At 41.6% G+C, this 11,186-nt stretch overlaps 1 protein-coding gene and 1 pseudogene across 1 annotated transcript; one reads left to right on the top strand and one right to left on the bottom strand.

The window, feature by feature from the left end:
- The first annotated feature begins 959 nt into the window (after positions 1-959).
- Positions 960-8,463, top strand: LOC114583094 (vomeronasal type-2 receptor 26-like). The gene is made up of 5 exons (XM_077918213.1): positions 960-979; positions 2,078-2,369; positions 2,833-3,690; positions 5,507-5,678; positions 7,559-8,463. Exons 1-5 carry the CDS (start codon positions 960-962, stop codon positions 8,461-8,463), a joined length of 2,247 nt encoding a protein of 748 aa, XP_077774339.1.
- Positions 8,464-9,295: 832 nt separating this feature from the next.
- On the bottom strand, positions 9,296-10,843 carry LOC144325326 (butyrophilin subfamily 3 member A1-like; annotated as a pseudogene).
- Positions 10,844-11,186: the final 343 nt, after the last annotated feature.

The raw sequence follows: 11,186 nt of genomic DNA, 5'->3' as shown, positions 1-11,186 counted from the left end.
CAGTTTGACCAATCAAAGTGCTTGAATGGGCATATATATCTCATCGGTAAACTGGTCTCAAATTGTTAAGGCTTTATATACTAATCATAACATCTTGAACTTGGTGTGGTAGCAAATTGGCAAGTGGTGCAGATCTCTGAGCAAAGAAATTGTATGCTGAGAAGACCTAACTGCAGTCAGCAATCGTGCTACAGCATTCTGCAGTTACTTCAACCTCTTGATCAAGTGGAAAGGAAGCTCCACAGAGTTCATTGAGTAATCTAGTCTTGAAATAACCAAAGCATGAACTATTGTGGCCAGGCTTTCCAGGTCCAGGAATGACTGTAGTTGTCAAATCAATTGCAGTTGGTAAAAAGCACTTCTAGTCACTGAGGCTACCTGAGCTTAAAATTACAGAGCTGGATCCAGAACCTGACTCTCAGGTAAGTGGGGTTAGGAATTCTGCCTAAGCAGTCTGACAACTGTATGCAGATGATCCTAAAATGAGTAGAGTTGTGCCTATAAAAACATTTAAAGACACTCCCCCGGAATATTCATTAGTTGAGGGGATCAGTGCAGTCAAGGCTGCTTGTCAGCACTCATTTTTCAGCTCCTGTAAAGGTCTTTTTTCAGCAGAGGTGGAGCTAGCTGCTCCGGCTCCTGGAGCGGCATGCATGCTGTGCACCCGGAGACGGGGCTTGCCACCTGTGGGGCGGGCCTAGGCACCCATGGGGGATGGGGTGAGCATCCCAGGGGGTGCCGCCTGCGGTGAGCATCTCAGGGGAGGTGGTGGCGGCAATGTCACCTCACCTCAAGGATGACACCCAGGGCGGCTGGCACCTACTGCACCCCCTTTCTCCACCAGTGGTTTTCAGCAGACCCTATCAAGTTGCCACATGGCATTGCTATGATGTCAGGAAAGTAGCAGAAATTCAGCTACCCTTAGGAACACAGAAAAAGTTATGCTTGTTTTCGCCAACATGTTTTCCTTCTCCAGCAAGTATGTTAGACAGAATGTCACCAAGAGCCTAGTTCCTTGGGGGAGGCTAATTACAGTTTTTGCCATTCTCAATTGCATACATTCTGATTGTAATTAAGGTCTCTGAGATGTGCCATATTTTTCTCCCTTTGACCAAGCCACCTCCTGGTTTCCAGAATCTGAATCCTAACAAAGCACCAACAAAGGCCAAGCTATGTTTTTAAAAACATTGCTTGTTGTTCAGAACTGGAGCTAAGGACCCAGGATCCAGCATACTCCAGTTCCATATAGTTTTCTGGTATATGTATGTAGATAGAGGATACAGGCTCCAAATATTTCATCAGCAGAGGCTACTGCTTTTCAAGACAGACTGCTATACATACCTGTTGTTATGAAAGAAGGCAGAAAATCTGGCATCTGCACTGAGAGGGGAATGACCATAATTGGGACAGTGTTATTGGAGATGTTTCTAATGCTGTTGCAGATACCTCACAGTGAGTTCCAGGAGCATGCTGCAAGATGCATAGTTCATGACCCCATCTATACGCCTCATAAATATTATAAGTCAGGCGATCTCATAATTGGTGGGGCTGCCTCTCTGATGCTACTGTTTTTGGATTCATTTTCCTTCACTGAATACCCTACTCCTGATACTAGCTTTCCCATGTAAGGATCTTTTGTTTTTCTGTATTATGACAAAGGTTGTCAACTGCAGCCTTAGTGGAATCAGTAGCACACATGTGAATGTTTATCAATAAACACTGGAGGGGCTTATACTCATAGGGTATTCAGAAGCTGCTATTAATCGTTTTTTAAAAATCCATGCAACTATACATGATTCTTTCAATCTCACATATAGTTTGATCATTCTACAATGACTTTTAAATCATTTTAAATCCTCTAATCCCACAATGCCAGATACATTGCCTCAGAATCATGGTGTAATAATATATACATACTATCACTTTCCACATGCTGCAGCTTTGTGTGGTTCTGCAAGTTTGCTATGCTCTCAGCAGTCTATCAACTAATTTACATGCTATTGATGAAGCAGGACAGCTACTAAACAACTTTATTTTTGTTACATTTCCTGGTGACTTATTATCTAACTTTTTTCAGTGTTGTGACAAAGAATTACCAGCATGTCCTGGCCTTGATATTTGCTGTAAATGAGATTAATGGAAATCCCAAGATTTTACCGAATGCTTCCTTTGGATTCCACATCCCTGAGAGCTACTTCAGCCAGAAGTGGAGCTACCACATTGCAATGGAGTTTTTCTCCACACGGTACAGATTTGTCCCTAATTATAACTGTGATGTCAAGAACAACCTCATAGGAGTCATAGGAGGACTGGGTTCTGAAACCTCTTACTATTTGGCTGCCATCTTGGACATCTATAAGTTTCCACAGGTATAACACACTCTTGAAACACTGAGTTGTCAAAACTATTTGTCTTTCTTGAGGAGGCAGGGTCTAACTCCTCTTGGAAGGAGACATTAATCACCTTTCTGGCCCAGCCAGCTCCAGCTGTTCTCTCCTTGCTAGTTTTTATCAGTTAAGAGGTTTTTGCTTTTAAACATTCTTGCTGTGTATTTTATTCTTCCTTCTGTAAATTATTTTATATTTCTTTTGAGCAGTATAAAATACTGTAAGTGTTAATTAAATATTCATGTCTCTCTATCTGCTACTTAAGGTGCAGAGGAGAATTTTATATTGGGTGAAGTTTCTGAGTGCTCTTCACAAGCAACACACACCATTTTAAACAAAATGTTCAATATCTATAAATACACACATGCACGCACACCACCAACCCAGCCCTACAGATTTCCAAATCAATTTCTAAAACAACTTCCTGAATCCCCCCCCCCTTTAGTTCACCTACGGTGATTTTGTCCCCATGCTGAAGGATCAATCTCATTCACTGTCCTTGTATCGGATGGTTCCAAATGAAATCCACCAGTACAAGGGAATTGCCCAGCTACTTCTGCATTTCCAATGGATTTGGGTGGGTCTAATGACCATGAATGAGGAAACTGGAGAAACATTTTTGAGCAACCTACTACCAGTACTTTCTCAGAACAGAATCTGTGCTGCCTTCACTGAGAAAATTCCCACAAAAGCCTTTTTCGGCGACTTCTTAAATTTTCAAGAAAAGTGGAACAAAATATTTGCAGGTGTTACAAAAAGTAAAGCCAACACTATTGTTGTCTATGGAGAAACTTTGACCATGATAACATTGAGAGGTCTGCTGCATGAAGGAGAATCTGAGTATGGGAAATCATTTGATAAAGTGTGGATTATGGTAGCCCAGATGGACATTGTAGCCGTGTCCATGCACAAGGACTGGGATATAGAAGCCTTCCATGGTGCCTTAGCCTTCACAGCCCACTCACAGGAGGTTCCAGGATTCCAAAATTTTCTTCAAAAGCTAAACCCTCATTTGATGAAGGGAGATGGCTTCATCCGACCATTCTGGGAGCAAGCATTTGGCTGTTCATTTCCAAATTCCCATGTTAATGGAGATGATGTGGACACTTGTACTGGAGAAGAGAGGCTGCAGAATCTTCCTGGGCCTTTCTTTGAAATGAGCATGACTGGCCACAGCTACAGTATCTACAATGCTGTACAGGCTCTGGCAAATTCGGTACATGCCATGTACTCATCCATATTCAAATCTAAAGTCACGGTGGAAAGAAGGAAGCTACAACTTAAAACTATGCAGCCATGGAAGGTAGTAGTTTTCACAGCAATCTACCTTCACCATGAGAGCACAAGATCTTAATGCAGCCTTCACCCATCTGATGTCTTCCAGACGTGTATACCATGACTCCCATCACTTTGAGTCTGGAAGGCTGATGGTGAGAAATTATGGGAATTGTATTCTAAAACAATTGGAGGTCATCAGTTGGTGAAGCCTGTATGTGTCAAGATTATGTGCTCTGAAGGTCTTTCACACAACACCTCAAAGATATTGAATTTAATTGTATAATTTGACATTTGGACATGTATGACCCTTTCCTGAATATTGCAATACAACATTTTTCGGTTTTACGTTTTTTCTGTGGAAATGAAAGAGATATCTATAACATATCCATAAAATGTTTACTCTAAAATTTACAAGGTAGCTCTTGGTCACAGAAATATTGGTCCGCCCAGAACACCTGATTGCAAAAATAACTAAAAGTACCATCCTGTATTAATTGGCCTTTATAAGTATAGATATAATAATATTTATATATAATGAGTGGCAGCTGTTAGTACCTGGACCTGGTATGGCCAAGGAGGTCATGAAGATGGAGTAAATAAGGTCAAATGAGTGGGAACAAATAGGTCACATGGGCAAGGCCAAGTTGTTCTGTTTTTGTCACATCCTCCACTGCAAAGTTGTGGACATCAAAGCTTTGCTGTTATATAAGTACTTAGTGCCAACTAAACTGCAAAGTGTCTAATTTTGTTTTAGAAGGGATCCCTACTGTCACATTTTTTAGTGTGGATTGATGTCACAATAAGCATAAATTACCCAGAAGTAAGCATCACTAAATTTCATGGAGATGTCAACCCGATAGGACTGGCTCCTGAGAACTGTTTAGTGTCAAGGGTGTCATACAAAACTGTTAACAAGTTCCCTCCAAAACTTTCAGCCCTATGGGAAAAGATGATCTCCCCCCCCCCAACTTATTCACTTCTACAGCTTCTTTCCAGAATGTAGAGGGATATGAAATGGACTAGGGTATAGGAGTCTAAAACCGCCACTTATCCAAACCTCTCTGATCTTTGACTATTCACAGACACCGTATGTCTCAGGGTTGTGAAAATCAAATGTGGACGAGGAGAATCATGGATGTCATTAAAGGAAACCAGACTCAGTTGTATTACTTGACTCAACACAGGATAGCTGGCCATGGGAAGGTAGCAACATAAACAAGCCAGTTCTTTTGGGTCTGGTGGCTACCCTAGGCTGAATTTCTAATCACGCCTACTCTGAAATAGGTCCTATTAAATTCAATGCGGCTTACAGATGGATAAGTCAGTTAATTTATTAACCGCAGTAAAATAACCTCCTGAAGCAGGCATTCTCTGGCCGTCTCCCAAACCAAAATGAAACAGTTAAAACTATAATTTAAAAGCAGAACACAATTAATATGCAATTAAAAACATAATTAAAGGTTAACTTCAAGTTAATACTTTCCCCAAGAATATACACTTTAACATACCGACACTGCAAGTATATATACATATATATATATGCAAGTATATTCAAACACTTTGAATGCAGTTTAACAAGGGACAACATGGAAATAGCTTCAGCTATTATTTTTGCATAAGGGCAGGAAGTGAAGATGCTGTAGAGTGGAAAATCCAAAGAAAGGAGAAGGGTTGGGCAAGGCATGTGTGGTTCACAGCATGCTTTAACATGGGGTGCATTTGACCCTATCGACAAATATTCATCCACAAATCTAAGTGAATGGGATGGGATGCAAGTTTAGAGGAAATTTATTGGCTACTAATACAATTCTAACACTGATTTATTTTTCCATTCCACCTAGCTGCATCATATTCTGAGGAGCATCACATTTAACAACAGTGCAGGAGAAATCGTGCACTTGAATGAGAATGGAGAATTGACAATGGGGTTTGATATTACAAATCTGATTACTTTCCCCAATAAGTCATTTGTTAGAATGAAAGTTGGAAGAATGAATCCTTGGGCTCATCATGGCAAACACTTGAGCATTTATGAAGACGCCATTGTGTAGCCTAGAAGTTTTAACCAGGTGGGACAACAGTATAGCCAGTAGCTGTCATAAAGTAAAAGGAGGGAGGAAGAGGAGAAACAATTGTTTGTAGCATCCTTAATAGGCTGTTTCTATAGTCTTTATCCCAGTTTTCTTTTATTATTATTATACAGTGGTACCTCGGGTTAAGAACTTAATTCGTTCTGGAGGTCCGTTCTTAACCTGAGGTACCACTTTAGCTAATGGGGCCTTCTGCTGCCGCTGTGCTGCCGCTGTGCAATTTCTGTTTTCATCCTGAAGCAAAGTTCTTAACCCAAGGTACTATTTCTGGGTTAGCGGAGTCTGGAAGCTGAAGCGTCTGTAACCTGAAGCATCTGTAACCCGAGGTACCACTGTATGTTAATGAAACTGAGAATGCTACCAGCACAGAAGGTACAGAGACCGACTGACCATCCCAACTGACACTGCTCAACACCTCATGAGCACCTGCACTAATATGACAGAATCCAAGGATTAATCTATGAGGATAGTGATGTTATCATGCTATTTGATAAATATATATTCTCATTGTGAATTATTCACATTTCCTGAATAGGTGATGCCCCTTTCACTCTGTAATGACAACTGCCAACCTGGTTACCAGAAGAAGAAAAAGGAGGGGGAGCCATTTTGCTGCTATGATTGTATTCAATGTCCAAAAGGGAAGATTTCTCATGAAAAAGGTAGAATATGCAGCACCTAATCTAGCATTCTGCACCACTGTGTCAAGAGTATGGCAATGATGGCACAAGGGGCTTCTTAGTTAAAGCACCTTGTAGTTGGTGATAGTAGTCATTGCTGCCTCCGCTTCCTCCTGGCACCACCACTGGCCCCCCTTCCACTCCACAGCAGGAGGAAGTGGAGAAGGGGCTGGCCATTGGAGCCATGCCATGCTTGGTTCCGTATTTCACCTCCACACTTATTGGACTTTGGGGGGAGCCCAGCCTGGGGCCAAGGGCACAGTCCCCAGGAGCTGATACCCCTTCCATCTACAGTGGGGAAATCTCAAGTAAAGCACCCATGACAGACGGCCATCCAGCCTCTGCCTAAAAACTTCCAAGGAAGGAGAGTCCATCATCTTCTGAGGGAGTCTGTTCCACTATCAAACAGCTCTTACCACCAGAAAGTTCTTCCTGATGTTGAGTCAGAAAATCCTTTCTTGTAACTTGAAACTCTGTGGTTTGTGTCCCACCCTACAGAGCAGGAGAAAACAAGCTTGCCACATCTTCCATGTGACAGCCCTTTAGATATTTGAAGATGGCTGTCGTATCTGCTCTCAGTCTCCCCTTCTCCAGGCTAAACAAACCCAACTTCCTCAACCATTCCTCATAAGGCTTGGTTTGCAGCCCATTGATCACCTTTGTTGCCCTCATCTGCACACATCCCAGCTTGTCAATATGTTTCTTAAATTGTGGTGCCCAGAACTGGACACAGCACTCCACATCTGACCAAGGCAAGATAGAGAGGTACTATTACTTCCATTCAATCATGTGGCAGAGATATCTCATCCTGGAAGCTAGTGCAAATGTTTCAATCTCTCTCTGTTACCTGTTAAATTCAGCCTAGCTGGAACATTAGTAAGCAGTAAGGGAAAGCTTGCCTTAGAATACAATTGGTGCCAAGTGATATGTTAGTAGTTTTATTCACTTATATTGAAAGTTGTACATCAACATACACACACTTCTTCTTAAAGGGAAGACTACAGCATGATTTAATTTTTTTAAGGGGGGTGCTATTCCTAAACCTGATTGTTTGTAGAAATAGAAGGAATAGCTTCAACTGCAAAAAGCAACTTCTGAAAAAGTTTTTCATCTTTTTTTTCAGATGCAGATTCTTGTACAATGTGCCCAAAAGATCATTATCCAAACAAAGAAAAAAATCAGTGCATTCCAAAGCTGATAACCTTCTTGTCATATAAGGACCCTTTGGGGATGGGTTTAGCTATTTTTGCACTTTTCTTTTCCTTGATCACTGCTCTAGTGCTCGGAGCCTTTATAATGCACCACGACACTCCTATTGTCAAAGCCAACAACCGGAGCCTCACCTATGCTCTCCTAATGTCCCTCCTGCTCTGCTTCCCTTGTGCTTTGCTGTTTATTGGCCGTCCTGTGAAGGTGATGTGTCTCTTCCGTCAAGTTGCATTTGCCATGGTCTTCTCAGTGGCTGTCTCTTCTGTGTTAGCAAAAACCATTACAGTGGTTCTGGCTTTCATGGCCACCAAGCCAGGAAGTAGCATGAGGAAATGGGTAGGGAAAAAGGTGGCCAACTCCATTGTTCTTCTCTGCTCTCTTGTTCAAGGAATTATTTGTACCGTATGGCTGGCAATTAATCCTCCATTTCCAGATATTGACATGAATTCAGTGACTGAAGAAATTGTACTTGAATGTAATGAGGGGTCTGCGACTATGTTCTACTGTGTCCTGGGTTACATGGGCTTCCTGGCTATTGTGAGCTTCTCTGTAGCTTTCCAGGCTAGAAAATTACCTGACAGTTTCAACGAAGCCAAACTAATCACTTTTAGCATGCTTGTGTTTTGCAGTGTTTGGTTATCCTTTTTTCCCACCTATCTGAGCACCAAAGGGAAATACATGGTAGCTGTGGAGATCTTCTCCATCTTAGCCTCCAGTGCTGGGCTGCTGGGTTGCATCTTCTTCCCTAAATGTTACATTATTTTGCTGAGGCCAGAACTGAACAAAAGAGATCACTTAATAAAGAGAAATGTTCGCTGATGCTTGTGGACATTCTGCAACCTTTAGAGTGGACCAAAGTTGCAGAGTAGCCTTCCAACACAACTTCCACTCTCAGGCTTTTATATATTTGCAGTAGGAGATGACGAATGCACCTTCTTTACAAATTAGCTGGCATAGATTATTCTAGTTCCAAAGGGTTCCAGAACTGTTTCTGGAACAATTTGACAACCTCTGTTTTCCTCCTTCTTCTGCTCTTGAATGCAAGGCTTGCAAATATGTGCACACTGGAGAGAGCAGGCTACAGAGGATTCACAGAGACCATTGTGCTAGCACAGCCCTCCCCACCTGAGCCATTCATCAAGCAACACGGCCAGTGGGAAAGGCTGGGCTGGCGTGGCAGGCTCCGTGAACCCTCTGTACCCTGCCTGCACAGGGGAGGACGGGGATCGCTGCATGGGGGCTCCTGGTTTGCAGCCCTTCAAAATTGTGTGTCTGCACTCTGATTCCCTGTCTCCCCTCCACAATGCCCCTGCCCAGGTGTTCTTATTATATTTTTTCCTTTTTTAAACGGAGTTCCTACTTCATTCTAGCAGCTCAAATTGTAATCCTTCTTTGCAATATCGTTTGCCTTTGTAATTAAAGTGTAAACAAGCATTCAGAAAAAGATTGTTGCATCCAGCTAAGAGGACAATCCTATGACAAGATCTTCCAGGATGCACAGCTAAATCCTGACTCAGCCCACAATCAGCCCCCCCCCCCCAACATGGGCTCAGATGGTGTAACTTGATCATCCTGGCTCAGCTGAGGCTGGGAACATATTGGAGGCTTCACTGCATAAAATACTATGGGAAAAGAGCACACTGAGAACAAATCAAATCAAAATGAATCTTTAAGAACAATCTTTGCATTATTCTTTCTTAGAACATTTGAAGAAATAAATAAAATGGAATGGAATCACAACTATGAAAAATCAACAAACTCATACCAATACATAGTTCTGGAAATTAGATGTAGGAATATCCCTGTTTTAATTGGTCTGTTTGGGTTCAAATCAAGGATATTTGTTTATCACAAATGTTTAGCACAGTTAGTTAGGGATAATACTTTGTAAAAGATAAAACCCTTATTTAGTATATTTCTTTATTATCAATATTTCTATAAGTGAGGGTATCAGGGTGGCTCAACATTAAAATACACAATGGAATAGATTGTAGGCATCCTCAAATCATTTTGGGGTACATTTGCAAACTCGAGAAATGTTGTGGGCATCCCAGACAAATTGCAACCAAGCACACTCTGTATTCTATTGCCCGCAAATAAAATAGTTTTCCCCAAGCCTAATTTCAATGGGGAGCAGAGGAACAGAGAAGCAAACTCTGCATATTCCAGGGAAGGACTCTGCAGGCATATATGTGCCCATAGGCACCACACTGGCAACCCCTGGGATAGAGACAAATATCTAAGTAGTCTAAAAGGTGTTAATATCTAAAGAGCAGAAAAACCAACCTGGTTAAATTAAAGACATGTCCTTAATTGATTCTACGACAGCCAAGGGTTGTTTTGTCTTGTTTTTCATTTCCCCACCAGTATCTCCTTTTGTTTCAAATACAGTGGTACCTCAGAAGTCGAATGGAATCCATTACGGAAGTCCGTTAGACTTCCAAAACATTTGGAAACCAAGGTGCGGGTTCTGACTGGCTGCAGGAAGCTCCTGCACAGAAGCCACATTGGACGTTCAAATTCCAAAGAATGTTTGCAAACCAGAACACTCACTTCTGGTTTGCGGCATTTAGGAGCCAAAACGTTCAACTCGCAAGGTTTTTGGGGATCCAAGGTACAACTGTACTGCAATTTTCATCGGCTGTTCATCTTGCTTTGTAGTTATAGAGCCTGTAGAGGAGGGAGAAAGCTTCCCATCACCAAGTCTTTTGTAAACATGCAATTTCCTTTTACTGGAAACATCATAAAAGGACAAGAATTGATCATGCATACCTAGGAATATTCCTAATTTTGTAAGCTTTCCTTTCACTTTCAGGCGGGTCCATGGCTCTGTTTGAGCCCAGTGATTTTCCCCATCATCGCATCCTATGACCCAGTAGCCATTCTCAGGAAACAGGGTGACCCTCCCTTTTCTCAAAATGTTTGCAGAGGCAACTCCCAAGTTTTCTTCTGACCAATCTCTACCTCCCAGTAATGTTTCCCTTATGAAAATCCATGTTTTGCCAGAATGAATGTATGGAAGTCAAACCTCTTCTCCCAGTCAGCAACATTAGAAAAAAAATCCTGTGTTCTGAACACTTCCCCCATCTTTAGTTACTTTCAGTTTGGGGTAAGCTATCTTGGGAACCAAGATCACATCTGCTGCAAAGCAACAAAAAGGGCTTAATTCAAAATGCACACACTTGAGGGTAGCTTTGTGTTACTTTTTAGGACAGCATTGCCCCCTTGTGGGTCACCCACACATTTGTAGTTACATGCTAGTGTAGTGTATGATGAACCGTACAAACTTCTATCTAAAGGGATTAAACTAAGCTTGTTTCAAAAACGGCTGCAAATATTTTTGGAAACCCATTAGAGGGTTTTTAAAAATACAGTCAAGAGGTATATACTTTTTGTTAAATACCTATATTTTTAAAAGAGTAATTCATCCAATTCCTGTGCCATTGGGATTCTGCTACAATCCTCAGCAAAATTTTCTTGATACATACCTCTCATTCTCTGCATAGTAAACATACTACAAACTATCATTTCTTAGTGATTTT

This window comes from Podarcis muralis, chromosome 13 (assembly GCF_964188315.1).
Source record: "Podarcis muralis chromosome 13, rPodMur119.hap1.1, whole genome shotgun sequence".
NCBI classification, from domain to species: Eukaryota; Metazoa; Chordata; class Lepidosauria; order Squamata; family Lacertidae; genus Podarcis; species Podarcis muralis.
The sequence above is the reverse complement of the archived record's forward strand: the minus strand, read 5'-3'. Positions and strand labels throughout refer to the sequence as shown.